This window comes from Elaeis guineensis, chromosome 14 (genome assembly GCF_000442705.2).
Source record: "Elaeis guineensis isolate ETL-2024a chromosome 14, EG11, whole genome shotgun sequence".
Classification (NCBI taxonomy): Eukaryota; Viridiplantae; Streptophyta; class Magnoliopsida; order Arecales; family Arecaceae; genus Elaeis; species Elaeis guineensis.
Window position 1 is genome coordinate 42,978,187 of NC_026006.2, and position 24,008 is coordinate 43,002,194.

The 24,008-nt window shown below is 35.5% G+C and overlaps 1 protein-coding gene across 1 annotated transcript; it reads right to left on the minus strand.

Annotated features, from left to right (window-relative positions):
- Positions 1-21,346: 21,346 nt before the first annotated feature.
- Positions 21,347-24,008, minus strand: LOC105057828 (glutathione transferase GST 23). The gene is made up of 2 exons (XM_010940535.3): positions 23,653-24,008; positions 21,347-21,877 (listed from the first exon to the last, which is right to left on the minus strand). Exons 1-2 carry the CDS (start codon positions 23,965-23,967, stop codon positions 21,515-21,517), a joined length of 678 nt encoding a protein of 225 aa, XP_010938837.1. The 5' UTR covers positions 23,968-24,008; the 3' UTR covers positions 21,347-21,514.

Here is a 24,008-nt window from a genome sequence, read left to right on the forward strand (position 1 = left end):
TCTAGGATCATCAGTTGCGATGTATATCAACCTGCACAAGGTATTGAGATGTGATCTCATTTTTTTATTTTATTTTTAGATTATATATATGACTTTGATCTAGAGCTCGGATAGATATAGATTAGATCTATTGCATGTGGAGTTAAAGAATTTAACCTAGATTCATTTTTGCTACTAATTCTAAAAATTTTTGAAATCTATGCATGCTAGTCTACCTATTTTCTAACACACACATGCTGTAATCAACCAACATTTTGGTATCCATCCCCTCTTTAGATAAATCTAATATTTGCCACATGTGTCCCCATTTGAATCTAAATTGAAATGGTAGGGACATCAGCTAGGTGATGCCTCCTTCTGCCCATAGCAAAAGGACTCTTCATGTGAAAAGTCGCATAAGATCAATTCTTCACGCGCACACAGCTCCTCTTCCAAATATTCTCTACATCCAATTTAAACTCAAACCTACCATTTCATGCTTTGAGATGAATGCCAGAGAGTGGAGGGTGATGTGGGCTGCCACTGGGGTCTTAAACCCAAGTGTGAAGGACTCTTGCCCTTCTCCATGCACCATAGTGCATGCCCAACCTTATCCATGCACCAAGAGTCCTTTCTAACTAGGACTCTAGCTTATGGTGCCCCTGAGGCTATGTGGCACCATTCAATGGCTGCCGCAATCTGATCCAAACCTCAACTAAGTCTGAGCTCAATTTGGTTTGATCAATTAACAAGATTCAAACTAAATTGAATCTGATTCAAGGAGCTAGGGTTTGCCATACGTGCTAGCATGCTTACAGACAATCCGATTGGATCCAAAATTTTAATCAACCATATCAAATGGGTTCTTGATTAATTTTCTAATATGTGTGACCCATTGGGCTCCACATCTAGCTAGTGTAGATTGGATGCATGTTGACCTACTATAATTAGAATCCTTCTAATCGATTAAGGTCCAAACCATGCCAATCCGAATTTAGCAATTAGAACTCTTTCTAATTAAGGATCAAATTAAATACTTTAATTCAATCAAATCTATAAGTCAAGATTAACATCTAACAATGTATCATAACTATCTAGAAGATATGAAATTTGATGAAACTATCAAATATATCTTATAACAGCAAGTTACCATGCAATTCAATCTTTCGAGCATCCCGCATCCCGAATATGTTCATGAGTATGGAATCATGTCAAACTCAAACATATTTATATTGATTCTTCATTAATCAGTGATGACTCCAATGATGAAGTATTAAAAATTTTATATAATCTTTATCCTACTTTGGTCAAAAACTTTCTGAATTATCTAGAGATAAGAATGCATAAGATGGCATCCCCTCTTACTAGAAGTAATCGATTCCTTGTTAACTGACTCACAACCTTCATACACATTCCACGATATCCAAAATATTCCGTACATATTTAAGTCACATCGGATATGAATTAAAATATAGATTTATATGCATAAGATTTCATGATGATCTCAGGTCTAAGGATCACTTGCATAACTTTCACTTAAAGAACCATCTTTTTACATGTAAGAAGACTCCATAAAATATTCTCTATTGGTAAGTCAATTTTGTAAACTCATTTCCTAATGAGCACCTACATCCTTGTATTAGTTTCTCACACAAGTGGCCTATGAGATCAGCCACCTTCTCCATTGAGCATACATAGGATGTGTCAGTCTATTCGGAATATTGATCTCTGACTCAATGTTTATATGATTAGAAATATTTTAGATTAGAGTTTTAAGATTTTAGGTTTCACAGGCATGAACTCTTAATGGCTCTAAAACTATTATCCTAATCTTTGGGGTTTATTATAATCTTAAACACAATAAGATGCAGCAGCAATGATGAATCAAAAATATCACATTTATAAATAAATAATATTATTATATAAGTTGAAAGATAATACAGAAAAAATTTTTATTGAATCCAATATACGATTGACTTGTAGAGCACTTATTCTTTCAAAGAAGACTCTGGAGTTATATTTCTGGTACTAATCAATGCCCTGTTAGATGCCAGGATGAAGATGAGAATAAATTTAGAGAGTGCTACGAAGACTGAGATTCTAAGAACCATCAAATTATTATCTGGTACGGAACACTTGCATGGCATCCATTAAGAGACAGTTTGGGTGTCTAATCACTGCTAAAAAAGTATGGGATCTCCTAGCTCGGTTTGACTCAAATAGTGATGCCGCCCATCAATATAGATTGGCCACAGATCTTGCTTGCTTGAAACAAAAAGTCAGCCAATTTATAAATGATTTCTTATCGGAAATACAAGAAATTTGGGATCCGTTGGTTCTCAATGAACCAGATTTTAAACATGTCAATGATATTATTAGTTTCATGCCTATCAAGATCAGTTGAGAATTTATCAACTCCTTATGGCTCTTAGGAGTGACTTTGAACCTGTTAAGGCATCTCTTCTTCATAGAGATACTTTTCCATCATTGGAAAAGATGATTGCAAAATTATTTTCTGAAGAAACTAGACTGCTTACTATTCAAGGCAAATAATCTAGTTCCACTACATTTTATAACCAGCAATTTGATGCCACCACTAAAGCCGTTCTCGCCACCTCTACTCGAGCACGTCGAAAAGGTCAATGTTTCTATTGTAAGAAACTGGGCCATCACATTGCAGAATGTCCCATTCGACCTTCGAAGTAGACTACAAGGCAAGGTAACAGATATCATGGTTTCAAAAATTCTACATCAAACACTACTGCTGTTGCCATTGAAGAGGAGGGTTCCTCCTTACCTGCTTCCTCTCTTGTATCCTTGGGTGACATTGAAGCCTTCATCAAATAGGTCTTAACCAACTCTTGAAGACCTACTTCTTCATCTACTCTCTCTACTATTTCCGGTACATCGACTTCTTGGTATTTTAATTCTGGGTGTTGTAATCATATGACCTCTGATTATTCCTATTTCGCATCCAATGTACCTATTATACACATAGCTGATAACTCATAGATGCACATGAGTTATATTGGACATATTGCTACAACATCATTATCTTTGCCGGATGTATTCCTTGTGCCTAATATTTCCTTCAATCTTATCTCTGTGGGACAACCCTGTGAACTTGATTTTCATATTGTTTTCACTGGTAATAATTACTTTGCGCAGGATCCATAGATGGGGCAGATCATTAAGACTGATCGTAAGATTGGACGTCTGTTTGAGCTCACTTCTTTACATCTTCCATCTAAGGTTCTTCCTTGTGCTGCTGCTTCAATCTCTTCTAGTATCTGGCATGCTCGCCTAGGTCACCTTTCATCTTCTCAATTAAATTTCCTCATTTCTCATGGTTATCTTGGTTCAGTTAAGCATAATAAATTTGATTGTATTTCATGCTCTCTTGAAAAACATCATGCTCTTTCATTTAGTAATAATAATTCTATTTCTTCTGCACCCTTTGATCTCATTCACTCTGATATATGGGGACCTCCTACTCTTACCATGGGAGGCTCTCGATATTATGTGATTTTTGTGGATGACTATACTTGGTATATGTGGTTATATCTTATGAAACATTGTTCTGAACTTTGTGCAATTTATCAAAATTTTTTTGCTATGGTTCAAACATAGGTTTTACATCTTATTAAAGTTTTTCGTACTGACAACACTCGAGAGTACAAAGAAACTGAATTTCTAAACATCCATGCTCGTAATGGTACAGTCATACAACACTCTTGTCCTAGGACTTCTGAGCAAAACAAGCGGGCTGAACGCAAGCATCGTCACATTTTGGATCTTATGTGAGCCTTGCTCATTTCTGCTACATGTCCCCAGTATTTCTGGGGGGAAGCTGCCCTCACTTCAATTTACACTATTAATGTACCATATTTAGTTACTGAAAATGTATCTCCTTATGAATGTTTGTATAGCACTACACCTTATTATAATCTCCTTCGTGTTTTTGGCTATCTGCCTTGTACTCTTACAATCATATGAGCATGCTAAGCTTGAACCTGATACACGATTGTGTTGTTTTCTTAGATATGAGATAGAGCACAAGAGATACCCACTACAAGAAAAAAAAAGTTTTGCGATGAAATTATTTGTGACGAAAATATTTTCGTCGCAAATAATAAGTATTTACGATGAAAAGTAAAATTTATCGTAAATAATAAAATATTTATAATAAAAATAATTTTTCATCATAAATATTTTTATATTAGTGATGAAAAAAGAATTTCATCATAAATAATTATTACTTATGATGATTATTTTTATTATAAATAATAAAATATTAATTTTAATTTTAAATTTAAATTTTTAAATATTTATGATAAAAATATTATCATCATAAATAATTTAAGTATTTATGATAAAAAATATTTTCTCATCAAAAATAATATTATTCCTAAAGAAAACATTTCATTGCTAATATTTGAAAAAAAAAATAAAAATTTTAAAAATTTAAAAATTACAGATTATTTACGATAAAAAAAATTATCATAAATAATTGAGTATTTATGATGAAAAGTTACTTTCATCATAAATACTCAATTATTTATGATAAAAAAAATTTATCATTAATATTCAAAAAACTAAAAAATTTTAAAAATTTAAAAATTATAGATTATTTGTGAAAAAAATATATGTCATAAATAATTGAATATTTACAATGAAAAGATCTTTCCATCATAAATACTCAATTATTTATGATAAAAAAATTTCATCGCTAATATTTGAAAAAAAATAAAAAATTTTAAAAATTTAAAAATTATAGATTATTTGTGACGAAAATATTACATCATAAATAATTTAGTATTTACGATGGAAAGTCTTTTTCATCGTAAATACTAGTTATTTATGATGATAGATTTTCATCGCTAAAATTTAAAAAAAAATAAAAAATTTAAAAATTATAGATTATTTATGATAAAAATATTATATCATAAATAATTAAGTATTTATAATAAAAAAAATTTCACCACAAATACTCAATTACTTATGATAAAAAATTTTCATCGCTAATATTTAAAAAAAATAAAAAATTTAAAAATTACAGATAATTTATGATGAAAATATTACATCATAAATAATTTAATATTTATGATGAAAAAAATTTTTCACCATAAATACTAGTTATTTATGATGAAAATTTTTTATCACTAATATTTGAAAAAAAATAAAAAATTTTAAATTATAGATTATTTATGATGAAAATATTACATCATAAATAATTATGTATTTATGATGAAAAATTTTTTCTATCATAAATACTCAATAATTTATGATGAAAAATTTTTACCGCTAATATTTAAAAAAATAAAAAATTAAAAAATTAAAAAATTACAAATTATTTGTGATAAAAATTTATTTTTCTATCATAAATAGTTAATTATTTATGATAAAAATATTTTCATCATCAATATTTTAAAAAAAATATATAAAATATAAAAATTATAGATTATTTATGATGAAAATATTACATCATAAATAACTTAGTATTTATGATGAAAATTTATTTTTCATCATAAATAATTAACTATTTATGATAAAAAATAATTTTCATTATAAATACTTCATTATTTATAATAAAATAATTTTATCGTTAATAATTAAAAAATCAAAAATTTAAAAAAATAACTTTTGATACTGAAAAAGAATCATTCTCTCAATATCCAGACTTTGTTGGATAATCCAACAAAATTTTTTACCTACAACTAAATCAACCGTCTTTACGATCCAAGAGTAAACTGTCTCAGAAAATTAAATGTAAAGAATTTGATTCAGAAAAAATATCAACTTTCAACTGTATAAAGAGCAAAACTTTATCAACTATTTGATGGACTAAATTATGTCATTTACTTCTAAACCATTCCAAAAAAGATTGGCCAATAATCTTTTGTGATAATAAAATCCTATAACATCTTTAAAAAAATATATAACTTCTTGAACGCTGTTCTTAATCTGCAGCAAATGATGTACCATAGCAGTCCGATCTCTGGAACCACCAATTGATATCAATCTTCCATCAAAAAGATCAGACTCTATATAGAAACTAAGGCCAATAGATCACCTAAAGATCCTCCTTTTGCGTCAGATCTCAAGGGTTTTAGCTGCTCACAGATTAAATTTGAGTTTGAGTGTCCATTCAAATCTTTCGATCAACTTATGGTAGTGTTGCCACCAAAAAAGTAAATCTAATTAGTTAAATTTTTTAATTATAAATTATGTTTGATTGGAGTAGAATATTAGAAAACTTGCCTTATTTTTGTGATCAAGGAGAATCAAATTGATCCATATCATCGTTGTCTCATATTCATCTCATTCTTTTGCATAGATCTGCAATCTTCAAAAATCCTGATTAGCATGAACATATCCCAAGGCTGCTAAAATTTGTGAATATACCTGAGAAAGTACTTTTAATAAAAAAATATTTTTTTTATAAAAATTATTTACGATGAAATTTAAATTTATGTTGCTAATAAAATTATTAATGATGAAATCTTTCATCGTCAATAATTTTTTTGATAAATTTTTTTTAGAAAGAAAATTATTTTAGTGGAGAACTTTTTTTTTGAATTATTAGCGATGAAAATAAAATTTTTGTTGCTAATAAACTTATTAACGATGAAAATATTTTTTATCATTAATAATTTTTAATTTTTATTGTGGATATTTTTTTGACAGAAACTATTGATGATGAATATAATTTTTTTGTTACTAATAAAGTTATTAACGATGAAAATTCTATCGCTAATAATTTTTGAAAAAAAAAATTAATGGAGACTTTATTTTTTGATGAAATTTATTAGCAACAAAAATCATATTTTCATCGCAAATAATTTTTTTTGAAAGAAAAATTTTTTTTGCAGAAAATTTTTTTTGACAAAAATTATTGGCGACGAAAAAAAATTTTATCGCTAATAATTATATTAGCAATGAAAATTTTCATCGCTATTAGTTCTCATCAACTCAACATCCCACTTCCCCCCTCCTCTCTTCTCTCTCTTCTCTCTTCTTTCCCTCTCCCCTCTCCCTCTCTGTGCCCTCCCTGAACTCTCCCATCTCCCCTCTCCTCTCTCCCTCTCCCTCTCTGTGCTCTCCCCCCTTCTCTTCCCATCGATGAGCCCGTCATCGCCATCGTCCATCGTCTGCACCACCATTGCCATTGCCGTTGACGTCGCCGTCCGTTGGAGGTAAGGTTCTTCGAACCCCTTCTTTTTTTTTTGTGTTGATCGGGCCACCGAGGGGTGGAGGGGGTTGCGACAGGAGGGGCCAGTGGCGCCACGAGGCCGGGAAGGGGGTCGGCCGGCGAGGAGGTGGTCGAGGGCAAAACGGTGAGGTCGGGGGGTGGCTGGGGGCGAGACAGAGGAGGGGAGGGGAGGGGGTCGGCCAGCGGCGCCACGGGGCTAGGGAGGGGGTCGGGAGGCGGAGACCCGGCCAGTGGTGCCATGGGGCTGGGGAGGGGGTCGGGGGCTGGAGATGGGGCTGAGGAGGGGACAGCCGGCGATCGAGGGCGAAATGGGGGCGGGATGGGGTCCATGTGCGGCTAGGGGTGAGATGGAGGCAAGGAGGGGGCCGTGGGCAGCTGTCGGCGCCACCGAGCCGGAGAGGGGGTTGGTCGAGGGAGATGATGCCGGGGAGGGGGCGGCCAGCGATCGGCAGCGAAACGGGGAGGGGGTCGGTCGGGGAGGGGTGGGTGACGGCGGGGAGGGAGGAAGGAAAGAGAAAGAAGGACAAAATAAATAAAAAATAAAAATAAAATAAAAATAAAAAAATAAAATATTAATCAAATATTTTATTATTTAATTAATAAAAATAAAATCTGAATCATGATTCGAATTGGATCGAGGTCGAGATCTCGATTCGGATTGGGATCCAGATCGGGATCTGATATGGGTGGCGCAGGGTCTGTGACAGTGCCTGCATCATGGGAGTGGGGGCCATGGGAGATCGAGTCTGGATGGCGCAGGGTGTGTGACGGCACTGGCATCGGCACCATGGCAGTGGAGATCACGGGGGTCGAGTCCGAACGGCATGGGGTGTGTGATGGCACCGGCATCGTGGGAGTAGGGGCCATAGGAGGCCGAGTCTGAAGCTTATTTAGGAAAAAAAATTTTAATTAAAAAATATTTTAAAAAAATAAAATTTAGAAAAAAAATATTTTAGAAAAAAATAAAAAACCATCGAGTCCCTGGGATTAGGTTTTGTGTTATTATTTTGCGTTAATATTATTTTGCATGCTCAACTGCTTATAGTTTATTTTATATTTGTTATATAAATTTATTTTATATTTATTACATGCTCAACTACTTATAGTTTTTATTATTATTATTTAATATTATATTCATTTATATGTCAAGAATTGTAGGTATGGTATTAGGAGACAGACAATGACGTTCACGTTCGCTATCTACCTCGGAGGCTGAGGTGCCTTCACCGATTTCTACTACCGCACCAATTCTGTCATCAGAGGGTCCTGCACTAGTAGGTCCCAATGAGACAGATTCGAGTGAGGTGGATTCGAGTGGTATTATTATTTTTTTTATATAATAAAATTTAATTTTTTTATTTGAATAGCTATCATATTAATGATTTATTTATTGTTGTTTCAGGTCAGTCTCCATCGGTAGTGAGGCAAGGATGAGGTCTATCGAAGAACCTCGCTCTAGAGCATTAGAGATGTGAGCACCCGGGACAGTGTCTCCATATCGAGATACCATCCGGCTACACCAAGCCTATTAGGGGATGGTGCGAGTCATGGCAAAATGAGCTGGGCATCATATGCCGCAGCTATGCCCCCGTGATGCTTTTCGATTGACGTCATATTATACCAGCTCAGAAAGAGATTTTCTATACCCACTTACAGATAAAATAAATTATACTGTGAATATTTAATTAGTATGATATTCTTCTAATATTTGTTATTGGTAGGGTGTTTTTGATATTATTGATTTTGAAGAGAATCATGTGCGGCGAGCCATGGACGCTCATTTATCTTTGCATTTCAAGAATTATCGCCATCGCATCCATCACCATTAGTACCATATGATGCAGGATCATGAGGAGGAGGCAGCATAGCAGCGGCCCTATGACAGCATCACTATGGATGATTGGACTGTCATATGCCGGCATTACGAGGATCCGGCATATCAGGTTACACATCGAATTTTTTTTTTAGAGTTTAATGATTGAATCATTTATTCTTAAATTAAATTTATTATCTATTAATTTGACTGATAATTATACAGAGAAGATGTATCCAGAATGCTGCGAATCGGGCGAGACAGACCATACCGCATTGTGGGGGTTCAAGGTCGTTCGCTCGTCACATGGAGCAGATAGTATGTAATTTTTAATTAGTATATAATTCTCTAGCTATTTAAAAAAAATTTAATTAATTATTCTCAAATTACAGAGAGATACTGAGAGTGGCGAGCTTCTTGGTAGGATCGATATCTACCAATGGACCCACCAACGATGGTCAGAGGAGTGGACGACGGGGAGTCAGAAACTCTTTATAAGTTTTTTCAATTATTTTTTCATTCACAATCTGATTTTTATTACAAAATTAAAATAACTATAACTTTAATTTTTAAGACTGTATGATAGATATCAGATCCCAGCCTATCTCTGAGGGCTCGACCACAACCACAGATGACGAGATCTGTGATCAAGTGCTTGGTATGAGATCCTGTTATATTAGGGATCTAGGGTATGGGATCACTGCTCCCTCATCCTCATGCTCGTCTAAGACTGACATTCATGTTGCCTGCGATGTTCGGCTGACAGAGGTGTAGATATAGGCTACTGAGGATCGATAGCGGGTATAATAGCGAGCTGATGAGTTGGCTGCATGCGTCGACAAGTATCAGTTGCTCCAAATCCAGATGATGGAGTGGATGGCGCAGATGGAGCGGATGATACAGCTGATGAGGCAGCAGCAGGTCGGTTCGAGCTCTTTCGAGCGCTCTCTTTTTCCAGCTCGTTCTCCTTCCATAGATGCCGACACTTGACGGCCTCTTTATGTAGTTTTTTATTTTTATTTTAAACTTCTTATAATTTTAATTTAATATAATAAAATAATAAAATTTATTTATAGATTTACTATTTAAATTTAAATTTTTATTTTTTATTTTTAATTTATAAAAAATATTATAAATATAAATTAAAAATATTTAATTTCATAAATTATTTTTTAAAAAACATATGTGTCAGTTATTTTTGATGAAATATTGATCGTCAAAAAATATATTAGTGATAAAAAAATGATCATAAATAAAATTTTTAATAAATCTAAACATATTAAAATTTTATATTAAATTAATAGTGATAAAACTATTTTTATCATAAATAATTCATATTTTATTAGCAACAAAAATTTATGTCAAAAATTGCTATAATTACGATGTAAGCTTTACATTGCTAATATTATTTAAATTTAATTTTTAAAAAATTTATAATTAAATTAATAGCGATGAAAATATTTTTATCACTAATAATTATATTTATGATGAAAAATTTACATTGCTAATATTTTTATAAATTTAATTTTTATAAAAAATTTTAATTAAATTAATAGCGACGAAAAATTTTTGTCGTAAATAATTTTGTTTGTGATAAAAATTTTTCATCGCTAAAAATTTTTAAAAATTTAATTTTCATAAAAATTTTTAATTAAAATATAGAGATGAAAATATTTTTTTGATGATAAAAATTTTTTAACGATAATATTAATTATTTACGATGAAAATTTTTTTCATCGTAAAATATTATCAACGATGCGATTATTTACAATTAAATATTAACGATGAAAATTTTATTACTAATAACTATTAGTGATAAAAATAATTTATTAATGATGAATTTTTTTTATCGTTAATAATCTATTTAGTTGTAGTGACGGTTGTTGGGATCCTATTTCAAAATGCCTGCATATTTCTAGGCACGTCCAATTTTGGAAACATAAGATGTTCTCTTCCCTATCCTCCTTTCATGTACCCAACAGTGACAGATTGTTCTTCACTACCCTTTCTACCAACCTCTTTCCCTCTGTTACTATTGAGGAAGGAGATGAACAGTTTTCTACTTCATCCTGTATTGATGATTCAACAAGAGCTGTTGATGTTCTGATAGATTTAATTGATCAGCCTTCCCATGATCTCGCTTCACCTGGGGATCCTACTCCTTCAGCACCACCTGAGCCTACACAATGCTCCACTCATTTAAGTCATCCACCCACTCATTTTAGAGAGTAATATTGCGGTTATAAAAGTATGACTATCAATTTGAGGAGGATGAGCAAATCATGAATTACATATTGTGATATAAAAATTTATTTGTTAAGTCCTAAACATCATAAGTTTTGATATCCTTCGCTACAAATTTGGGGCTTTATGACAATCGTGAAGGCTTGAAAATTATCATAACAGTATCAAGGAATTAAAATATTTTCAATGCCATGCTCTAAACTGCAATGGTAAAATAGATGGAGGGGATCCTTCCCTAACTGACCAAAAATCAAGGGATAGAAGATGAAGAGGAGAGAGAGAAGGAAATGTGAGAGAAAACGGTCAGGAATCAACATATAACAAAACTAATGCTCTTCCTCAAAAAACAACTCTAAATTGATAAACCACCTAGTTTGCATATTCTAACTTCCCAAATATGGTAGTATTATAATGACCAAAATCTTCGAGCATGGCTTTGGAGATAGATAGAGAGATAACAAGAGAGAAGTCACACTCGAGGAGTGATGATCACCGAGGAAATCCTCTCAGAAAAATAGTTTGATGGAGAGGTGGAGGTTGGTGGATGGCGGGGAGGGAGATACATGGCATGGACGGTAAAGGCAGCAGGAAGGGCTGCACACAGTAGCTAGGAATGGAGAAGAGCAGTGAGGACGACTGTGAAGAGGACGGTACAGTGGGGAGAGTAGGGGTAGCATCTTTTGCATGAAAAAAGGATTCATCTTCTTTGGCACCAAAAAGCTATTGGATCATACAATGATCACTTTAAGAGATGTGCAGTGGATGACTAATTTGAAGTGCTTGAAAATCTGTATAGTGCATGAACCAATAGCCAACACCATGAAAGAAGATCACCCATTCCATCACAAAACATACTATCCCAACCCTTGGATGGGATGGGTCCACAGGGAAATTTTGTTACATGGACCAGGTCCAATGGACCAGTCTGGATCTTGAGGCATATAAATGGTGAATGATAGGCACCCCTCTTTGATCTTGAATTGTTTAAATATGGGATAATGTGGCACGTGACTATTGAACTGGCTCACTGGACCTTATCCATCTAATAATTAGACATACACAGGGATCGGAAGGCTTCACCTTCAAACCAGCATTGGATCATCCAACGAATAGACTTCAGAGTACCCCAAACTCTTTAATTCATCCATCATCACTCATCTCAAATCGAGCGGCTGATGTTCCAACAAGGGATTCGTGTTGAAATGAGCTGTAAATCCCTCTGATTAGGAATGCAATCATCTAATTAGAGGGAAATATATTTGTATAATTCCTAAATTGAATCCCTCTGATTAGGAATGCAATCGTCTAATTAGAGGGAAATATATTTGTATAATTCTTAAATTGAATCCCTCTGATTAAGAATACAATCGTCTAATTAGAGAGAAATATATTTGTATAATTCCTAAATTGAGCCCATGAAAATTAATAAAAAGGGCCCATTTGGTCCTAGAGATGAATCCTTCTTCCTCTGAAATTTTCGTCTTCACCCTCTTTTCTATTCTTCTTCTGTTTATACTTCTGTTTGTCAACATGGTATCAGAGCCTATTTAGGGAACAGAGTGCTCTGTTCCGCCTCTTCAACGGTCGATCGTCTACAACTCAAATCTCTCCTCTCAAACAGAGTGGGATCTGTTCCCCCTTCAAACCATCGCCGCTGCTCTCTCTGTGGATCCCTGCAAACCTTGAAAGCCATTCTCCGTTTCCGTTAAATCTCTCACTCTCTCTCTCTCGCATCCCTTCATCTTCATCACCGCCTCTGCTATGATCGCCGCCTCCGCTGCCGCGGCCATCGTCGCCGCCGCCACTGCTGTCGCTGCTTCTGCCATCGCCACTGCAATCGCCACCGCTGTCGCTGCTACCGCCGCTGCCATCGACGCCACCACCGTTTCCACTCAAGAACTACGGGGTTGAAAACGGTTCTCATCCCTTATTAGGTATTTTTTAAATACAAAAAAAAAAGGGAGAACCTCTACTGCTGTCATATGTGTCTCCAATTGTAGATGCTGTTTTTTCTGGAACAACAATGGAGCGTCCAGTTTTGGAGTTTCTGAATATTATCAAGGCACCTTTCATGGAAGCAGAGATTCGATATTTTTTCGTCATCTGAGTTTATCTCAGATTGTTGGTGAGAAAACTTTAATTTCCTCCCTCAAGATTGTTCTTGTTTACTTGATCATTTAAGTTTTTTTCTTATGGGTGATAAAACTCCTTTAACCATGGAGAATTTAGAAAAGTTAATGGTTAGGATGATGGAATCTCGTATCTCGGGTAGTGAGTTTTCAAAGATCACCCTAGAAACTAACCCGGTCAAATTGGATGGGCCGGGTACCTACTTAAGTTGGACGCGACATGTTCGTCTAATTTTGGATTCTCACAATCTTGAGGGGTTTATAAGTGGTACTGCAAAAAGGCCAGAAGGAGATGGGATAGCTGTTAGACAGTGGAATTCTAATAACTCTCGGGTGGTAGCATGGCTCCTTGCCTCTATGGTACCAAGTGTTGCTCATACGGTTGAGGCACTAACGAATGCTTATGAGTTATGGCAGGCTGTAGCCACAACTTATTCTTATAAAGGCAATAATATGCATGCCCATAAAATCCAGCGAGAGCTTCGAGGACTTAATCAGGGTTCCCGATCTATAACAGAGTATGTTGGAGAATTAAAAAGGTTGTGGAACGATTTTGATTTTTATAATCCCTTTACCCCTACTCATCCTGGTGATGTTGATGAGTTTCGCAAATGGATAGAGCGACAGCGACTTGTGGATTTTTTGGATGGACTAAACCCAGAGTTTGAGTATCGACGCTCTTCTATTCTTAGTACACAGAAGTGGCCAACTCTTGATGAAACTATTTCTTTGGTTCTTAGTGAAGAAACTCGATTAACCACTATGTCTTCTTCTATGAACACAGCTATACGATCTGCACTTGTGGTACAGCCTAATACTCTTGGAAGCTCTACTCCTAATTCTGCTCAAGAAACTCAGCCTCGACCTCGTGGGGTTAAAATTTGTGACCACTGTCATAAGCCGGACCACATCAAAGCTTACTGCTATGAGCTACATGGTCGTCCAAATAGAGGCCGTGGTCGTGGAGGTGGTCGTTTTGGTAGAGGCCGAGGTCAGTATAATCAGGCTCATTTTTCTTCTATGGGAGATTTATCAGTTGAAGAAATGCAACTTTTGGAAAAATTCAGATCTGGTGAAATATTTCTGAAAGCAGCACTTCCACAGAAGATTCTTCAAATCAACCAGCCAGTTCTCAGGGTAATTTTGCCCAAATAGGTATCAGTGATCAAATTCATGCTCTTAACTGTAGTAATTTTTCTCCATGGGTTGTTGATTTTGGAGCATCCAATCATATGACTGGATCTTTTAGAGATTTTGTGTCTTATATTCCCTGTTCCGATCGTGATAAAGTTCGTCTTGCTGATGCTCCTTTACCCCTATTTCTGGAAAAGGATCTATCAAATGCACTTCCGAATTACCCTTATCATCTGTTCTACATGTCCCAAGATTTCCTATAAATCTCCTATCCATTAGTGCTATTACAAATGATCTTGATTGTGCCGTAACTTTTTTCAAAATACATTGTGTCTTTCAGGAACCAAAGACAGGGAGAAAACTTGGGACTGGCATAATGCATAATGGGCTCTACTATTTAGAGGGAGGAGTGTCTGAAGGCTACTCAGAAACCAGTTTGACTGTTTCATCTTCACAAAAGGAGGATCTGTTGCTCCAACACCGCAGGCTTGGTCATCTTTCATTTACTCTCTTAGCTCGTATATTTCCATCTGTTTTTGAAACATATAAAGAGAAGCTTGTATGTGATGCCTGTGAACTAGCTAAACACACTAGAAGTACTTATCCAAACTCAGGCCGACGTAGTAAAGCAATGTTTGAGGTAGTTCATTCTGATGTATGGGGACCCTGTGGGACCACCGCTATTTCTGGTCATCGGTGGTTCGTCACTTTTATTGATTGTTTTAGTCGTTGCACTTGGGTTTATCTATTGAAAAATAAGAATGAAGTATTTCAGTCACTTAGAGATTTTCATAAAATGATTGGTACTCAATATGGAGCAACTCTTAAGATTTTTCGCTCTGACAATGGGACAGAATATCTTAATAAAGAATTTGAGGAGTATATACATAATAATGGAATTATACATCAAACGACGTGTGTTGACACACCGGCTCAAAATGGAGTTGCTGAAAGAAAGAATAGACACCTTCTTGAAGTGACAAGATGTTTGATGTTTTCTATGAATGTTCCTAAATTCTTATGGGGAGAAGCAGTATTAACTGCAGCATATCTGATTAATCGAATGCCACTTCGAACTTTGGACTACAAGACTCCTCTTGAATGCCTGCAAGGAACTAATTCTTTTATAATTCCCCCCAAGGTATTTGGTTGTGTTTGTTTTGTTCGGGATCATCGACCTTCGGTTGGCAAGCTTGACGCTCGTGCCCTCAAGTGCATTTTTATAGGATATTCAGCTACTCAAAAAGGATACAAATGTTGGTATCCGACTGAGCGGAAGATATTTATCAGCATTGATGTAACATTTCGGGAGTCTGAACCATTCTATATATCTTATGTGTCCTCTTCCTCTCCCGTTATCTCTGGAACTGGTCGAGAGGGGGAGTCTTCTGGAGGGAGTCCTATTACTGTGGATGTTACTGTGGATGTTGGTACAAATGGTGCATCTGACACTCAAAGAGAAGCATCTGACACTCAAGGAGAAGCATCTGAAACTGCATCTGAGACTCTCCCATAGCTTGTTTTATCTGATTCATCTCCTCTCTCAGAGTCTATTATGCATTCTCCAGTCTCCAGGTCTTCCTCTCCTGTCCCAACGGTTTCATCTTCTACGACTAATGATAATTCTCCTGTACCTCCCATCCAGTTTACATTAGATAATGATGATCTAAATATTCCTATTGCTTTACGGAAGCCTACTCGTCATGCTGGTATTCCTACTCGACTTAAGGATGGAGTAGGGTACAAACATGACATCACTAACTTTGTATCCTATGAGTCTCTCTCTCCATCTTATCAGAGTTTTATAGCTTCTTTGTCCTCTGTCTCCATACCCGAGAACTGGAAGGTTGCTAAGGAAAATCCCAAGTGGAAAGCTGCCATGCTTGAAGAAATGCAAGCACTAGAAAAAAATAATACATGGAAACTTGTACCTTTGCCAGCTGGTAAACAAACTGTGGGATGCAAATAGATTTTTACAGTTAAACAGACACCTGAGGGTACTGTAGAACGGTACAAAGCTCGCTTGGTAGCAAAAGGATATACACAGACTTATGGCATCGACTATAATGAAACTTTTGCACCTGTTGCAAAAATAAACTCTGTTAGAACCCTTATATCATGTGCTGCTAATTTCGGATGGGATCTGTTCCAGCTCGATGTAAAGAACGCTTTTCTTCATGGAGAACTTCAGGAGGAAGTATATATGGATGTTCCTCCAGGATTTGCTACTGCTCAAACAGTGGGCAAAGTATGCCAGTTATGACGATCTCTTTATGGTTTAAAGCAGTCACCTCGTGCTTGGTTCGATCGCTTCCGACAAGCAATTATTCAGATGGGGTATAAACAAAGCAATGCAGATCACACACTCTTCTTTCGGCACAACAAGGGTAAGATTGCTATTTTGATTGTCTATGTTGATGATATTGTGGTCACAGGAGATGATTCTGAGGAGATAGCTCATTTGAAGGCTCAGCTAGCACAGGCATTTGAGGTGAAGGATCTTGGATATCTTCGATATTTTTTTGGGATAGAAGTTGCTCGTTCTTCAAAAGGAATTTTTCTCTCCCAAAGAAAATATATTCTAGATCTTCTTACAGAAGTCGGTATGTTGGGATGTCGACCTATTGCTACTCCTATTGAACAAAATCATCGACTAGTAGCTGATACCGGTGTTCCTATTGATCGAGAACGTTATCAACGATTGGTAGGATGTTTGATTTATCTATCTCATACACGGCCTGATATTGCATTCGTCGTTAGTGTGGTAAGTCAGTTTATGCATGATCCACGTTCAGTTCATATGGATGCTGTGACACGGATACTTCGTTACCTCAAAAGCTGTCCTGATCGTGGTTTACTTTATTCTAATCATGGCAACCTATGGGTGGAGTGTTATACAGATGCTGATTGGGCTGGATCACTTGATGACCGTCGCTCTACCTCAGGTTACTGTACTTTTGTTGGAGGTAATCTAGTCACTTGGCAAAGCAAGAAACAGAATGTAGTTGCTCGATCTACTGCTGAAGCAGAGTATCGAGCTATGGCACATGGTGTGTGCGAAATTTTATGGTTGCGGATCTTGTTATTGGATCTAGGCCTTTATCAGTCATCGTCCCTTATGCTATATTGTGACAATAAGGCAGCAATCAATATTGCTAATAATCCAGTACAGCATGATCGGACGAAGCACATCGAGATCGATCGACATTTTATCAAGGAAAAGCTTGATGCCAAAATCATTTGTATGCCTTATGTGCGATCTGCTAGTCAACTAGCAGATATTTTGACCAAAGGTCTTAGTGTGCCTTCTTTTTCATTTATTCGTGACAAGATGGGTCTTTATGATATCTATAACCCATCTTGAGGGGGAGTGTTGAAATGAGCTGTAAATCCCTCTGATTAGGAATGTAATCATCTAATTAGAGGGAAATATATTTGTATAATTCCTAAATTGAATCCCTCTGATTAGGAATGCAATCGTCTAATTAGAGGGAAATATATTTGTATAATTCTTAAATTGAATCCCTCTGATTAGGAATACAATCGTCTAATTAGAAGAAAATATATTTGTATAATTCCTAAATTGAGCCCATGAAAATTAATAAAAAGGGCCCATTTGGTCCTAGAGATGAATCCTTCTTCCTCTGAAATTTTCGTCTTCACCCTCTTTTCTATTCTTCTTCTGTTTATACTTCTGTTTGTCAACAATTCGCATGAACGAAGTTGAATCCTTCTTTCATGCGAAAGACACAGAAATGGCTTCCCTACTCCCAAGTTAGAAGAGTCATCACTTTTGATTTTATATTAAATTATAATTTTATTATTTATTTAGATATTATTTCATTATTTTTATATTGAGTTATAAGTTCAATTATACAAGTTATCAATTCACTAAGAAAGTGGGTTGCATGATGGGATTGGCGCAGGGAAATCTTCAGCTTCCGTGATGAGGCCAGTGGAACGGTGGATCCAAATATATTTCCAAGATGTCCCATAAATTAGACTCTAGCAAATATTGATAAGTTATTGTTAGGCCAACTTAATTGCCATAACTGGATGAATTGTTGGTGTATCTTAACTTGTCAGGTGATATGTAAAATAAGTTGGATTTGAAATATTATTGTTGAGAATAAGATGGTGGCTATTTGCGCTTGGTAGGAGAGATTTTGCATGATATCATTCGATCTATTTCTTTAAACTGCAGTATAGTGAACTTGGGTTCCTAAAGGAGATCAAGATTCTTTAAGAACAACATGCTATGATTGCAGTTGTTACGCACAACATATTTTTCTTGGTCAAAGGGCTTCAATTTGCAAATGATACCTTTCTTTTTCGTGCAGGAATGAAAGAGAGGTTGGTGGCAGTGGAAGCTATTCTCTTGACTATTGAGGATGCCTTGGGTTTGAGAAGCAATGTTTACAGAAGCTTCATGGTATGCATGAACATAGATGATGATGAATCCAAGATGTATGCCTTTATGATGAATTGTAAGACAAGCACCTTCCCCTTCATGTATCTTGGACTCCCTCTATGTGACAAGAAGGTCCCTAAATAATATTGGCTTTCTTTGGTAGAGAAAATTAATTCTAGACTAGCTGCTTGGAAGGAAAAACTTCTCTTTTAGGTAGGTAGGATCATCTTAGTCAACTCGGTGGTAACTGCTAATTGTCATTTTATTACATGTCAATCTTTAAATTGCCAAAGTGGATGCTAAAGAAAATTAATCAAATGAAGCATGCGCTCCTATGGAAAGATGAGGAGAAAACTAGTGGATTCTACTGTTTGGCAAAATGGGATAATGTTTGTAGGTCAAAGGAACAGGGAGGATTAGAAATCAAAAATATTGAGCCAATATGAATCTTGCCCTCCTTTCTAAGTGGGCATGGAAGTATTCCTAGGGATTGGACTCTCCATGGTGGAAGCAAATTAGAAGCACTTATTATGCTAAGAAAAGCAAGGGATGAGAGTCAAAAAAAGGCATGACCAGTTATTCCATTTTGGAAGGACATAAGTAAACATTTGGAAACCTTTTGTAATTGCTTATCCTTCAAAATGGGCAATGGAAAGAATGTCCAATTATGGGAGGACACATGGCTTGGCACGATACCACTTACATCTATCTTTGAAGATCCATATGCCGCAGCCTTGAAACAAAATTGCTCAATCATCTCTCAACGGTCTAGGTGAACGCTGAATTAGAATATCAAGCTTAAAGGCCCTTTGAATAGATAACAAGAGAGCTAACTGGAGATACTTCAAGATAGTCTTACAAATTAGACCTCTGAGGATTCATGTGGGCATGTATTTATCCCACATTAATTATTTATTAGAAAAACATTGAGTACTTATATAAGACCAAGGAACGCAAATAATAGCTTCCAGTTAGTCTTTTTAGATGAGGTCCTAGATTATTATAAAGGGTATCAGTGCTAATCTAGCTTATAGACCATATAGACTAAGAGATACTGCAGCATGGGTTCATTGAAATAGACCACGAGCCGGTCATGATGTTCATGAATGAATTTGCATGAATTTAGACCCTTAACCTAATGAGAATACAAGGTCTTAATGAGGAGAGTATGTGCGAATCTATGTAGGTGTATATTTAGTCCCACATCGATTATTCATTAAGAAAATTTTGGATACTTATATAGAATCAAAAAACTCAAATAATACCTTCCAACTAGCCTCTTTAAGTGGAGAGCAGCTATTCTGAAAAAGATAAAAAATCTTATTTTGGCTGGCTTTGCAGAACAAACTTTACACAGGTGAGATCCTTTCAAAGAAAGGGTGGTAAATATGCTCCAGATATGTCTTGTGTGGCTCAAGGTTGGAGTCCACTTATCATTTGCTTCTTAGATGCCCATTCACTTGCTGCATATGGAATGCCCTTAAAAGTCAATTGAACATGAGAGGTTGGCCTTCTACTATTCATAAGTTATGGATCAGTTGGAGGAGAAAACATTTTCCACCCTAGATGAGGAAAGGTGGAATTCAATTATTTGTAATTGTGATGGGAGTTTTGAAGAGAGAGAAATGAAAGGATTTTTCTGGAGAAGAACAACACTATTTATTCCGTTCAGCAGAAGACCATTTATTCCTTCTATTTTTGGCAACACCTCTATCCAAAGAAAATATTGGAAAGCCATGATAAACTGTGGAGATGCCTAGGAACTATAGTGCACCTTTTTGCTAAGAATTGGCAGATCCACAACCATTGGGTTAGCAGTTACAGTAGAAGCCTGCGAGCAACATTTTCTCGACCCTGTTTTCTCTTAGATGTAATTAAAGACTGACTATGGGAATGGAAATGGCAGTAGTAAAATTTGCTGATTTCAAAGTTTCTCATACCAGCTTTAAAACAAATGCTCATACCAGCTCTAAAACAGGTGCTCATACCTATTCTTGATTGCAAATCTGCTATTAAAATATTTGTAGAAGAAGAAGAAAATAAGAGAGAGAGAGGGGAGTCAAGAGAGAAAAGACTTTATATCTCTATCGTATCATATTCTGTACATCTCAAGATTTATATATACTAGTATATAGATTCTACAGAAGAAAATTAATATATGTTGATATAGGATCATGCTAATAAAAAAAATATATTACAATCTGATATATATATAGCTATGTGATTCTTAAAATCATGCTAACATCTTCTCAATTTTCTTTTCCTTCAATAGCAGGGCACGAGACTTGACTGATATGTAAATAACTGTCTGTGTTTAATTCCATTAGTCATAAAATGGGATGGCATTTCCTTGCTTCATTTTTTCTCAAAAAAAAAAAAAAAAAGCAAAACAAAACAAAACAAAACTTTAAGAAGAAGATATGGAAAAGAACATAAAAATAGAGGAGATGATTTTTATTAAAGTAGTAAATCATACAGAAATATATCCAAGTTCTTTTTAGCTATATAAATTAGAATCTCGAATAGTCGATTCAAATGAAGTAGGAAAACATCCAGAATTGATTGCTTGATTGAAAAACTGTAATATTTGTCTAATTGAACATTTTCTGGAGGACGCCTTTCACATACTCAACCAATTTCTCAGCTGGTGGGATGACTTCCTTCACCTCCTTAGCTTCATTAAAACTTTCAAACCAGGATGTGAATAAAGGGAAGGACTCTTGATCTATTATCTTCATCCCTAATACATCTTCACATGCTGAATTCCAGTATAAGCCACAACCCATAACAATGTCCAGAATGCCAATTCTTTCTCCCCCAAAGAATTTTCTTCCCTTGAAAGAGCCATCACGAAGCTCAGTTTCAAGAAACATTAGGTTTTGGCGAAAATTGTCAACTGCTGTCGCTTGTCCTTCTCCTGATGAACGAAGGATCACTCCAAATGATGGACGTAGCTGCAATGTATAGAAAGCAATTTCTTTTTAGTGTCTTTTTACTGAAAATTGATTCGTTAGTAGCCTAAATTTAATAGGAATATTGGAGAGCTGTAGATTATCGAACGACGCCATTAATCAGTTCCATTCTTTCTTTTCTCATATAGCAGTGAGTAACTTGGTACAACAACATGCTCAATGTTTATATGACTGGATCGGTTAGTTCTATTTCATCAAGGTCTAAATCAAAATGGATCCTAGGGGATCGACAACCATTTGTGACAAAAATTTTAAGATAAATAAGATAGTTGGAATGATTAATATATACAAATAATAAATAAAAAATAATTAATTAGTTAATTAATTATTGGGATAACTATTAATTGTTATTGATGACCAATTATTTGACCGGGACCTGTTTGCCATCACCCTGACCTAGAGGTTGAATTGTATTGTAGTTGATTTGTATTATAGTTGATCTTGGTCATTATTGATGTCATAGCCTGTCAATTGGTTGTGTGCATGTTTTTGAGTCCCTTAGCCCAGACCGTCAGATAGCTAGCCTCCAAGTCACTCACCTCAATTAATAAGTGGTTAACCTTCATGACACGCATTTTAAGGTGAAGGTGCATAGTTTTTTGAGCTCGGTAACATTACCCAATCTATGCTTGCAACACCTACATGATTTATATATACCTATTGATGAAACCTATAAGTAAGAAATTATATACTAAATGATCAATCTTTTGAAGCAGTAGGTATGCATTAAGACTACTCAAAACTATTAATTACTTTTACTCCAGAGATAGAGATACGCAACAATATGATGTAATTTTCTGACTCACAACATTACAAGCTAATTCTATATTATTACCGTCTTATCATATAACTCAGAAACTCATCTAAAAATACTAGCCGAAAAATATTATTTGAATTTCATAATTCTATATAAATACTCGTATCTATTTAGTGCCTAATCAATGTAAAATCCGTATAAGTCCATTCTATCACAAGTAATACAACTCCAATCACAAATGCTAACATTAATTCATGATCAAACCAATTAGATTCGTGCTGCAATCTGTCCTAATCCACATGAGCCAGCTAGGGGCCAGATCCACTTTAATATTATTTGTAAGAATCTAGAAACTCACTCAACAGATTAGCTAGAAAGTAATATTTAAATTCTTTGTCTCTATATAAATATCTATTCAATACATAAATAACATTGGAATAAGTGCATACCTACATGTATAGGTCCTTAAATCCATCCAAAGCAAAAACTCACCGGAGTTCAGATCCTCTCCTATTTCGTTTTGTTCTCTTTTATCCATTTGATTATTTTTTTTTTTCCCTGCTCAACTTTCCCCATTCTGAAACAGGTATAGCCTATTTGAGCGTTCTTAATTACAATAACAATAATGATGATGACGATGACAACAACTGCAATAATAGAAACGGAAACGAGTACTTGTCCTACTATTTGCATCTCTTTACTTAACAATCAAAAATTCTGGACTAGTTCTTGAATGATAGATGTAGAAAATATAAATCCGGATAATTATCATGCTGGTGATCTCTTCCTCTTTCTCAAAAATATGATAAAAAATTCATGTATGACAACTTTAGGTCGTAGAAAAAATTGATGCACACAACGTAGTGCAAGCACGAGCATCCAGTAAGCTCACGATATATGTATGTATGTATGTATATACATAGAGGCCAAGTCTAAATTGTTTCATTCACATAATCACATCAGACCTCTAAAAACTGACAGAGAACAAGACGATACTCACCGTGTTATCAACAAAATGGCACCAAAAGCGCACGACTGCTCGCTCATAAGGATCTGCGGGCAGGATGGGCTTCGCCTTCCAGAATTCGTCGATATACTCGATGATGATGCTGGACTCGGCGATGGGACGATCACCATGGAGCAGGACTGGAACCTTTTTGTGTACAGGGTTGTGGAGCAAGAGGGCAGGGCTCTTGTTGCTAAGATCCTCCTCTATGTACTCGTACTCCACGCCCTTCAGATGGAGGGCCAGTTGGACACGATGGACATAAAAGCTCGACCACATGCCGTAAAGCTTGAGAGGAGCTCCCTCCATTGCGTAGGTGTTCCCTTGGTCTTGTCCACCATTGCTCTCAG

Bases quoted from the DNA above. Each gene is read 5' to 3' on its own strand.
- LOC105057828 (XM_010940535.3), bottom strand. From the start codon at position 23,967: ATGGAGGGAGCTCCTCTCAAGCTTTACGGCATGTGGTCGAGCTTTTAT. The intron at 21,878-23,652 runs GTGAGTATCGTC...TATACATTGCAG, and splicing joins GCCATTTTGTTGATAACACG to CTACGTCCATCATTTGGAGT.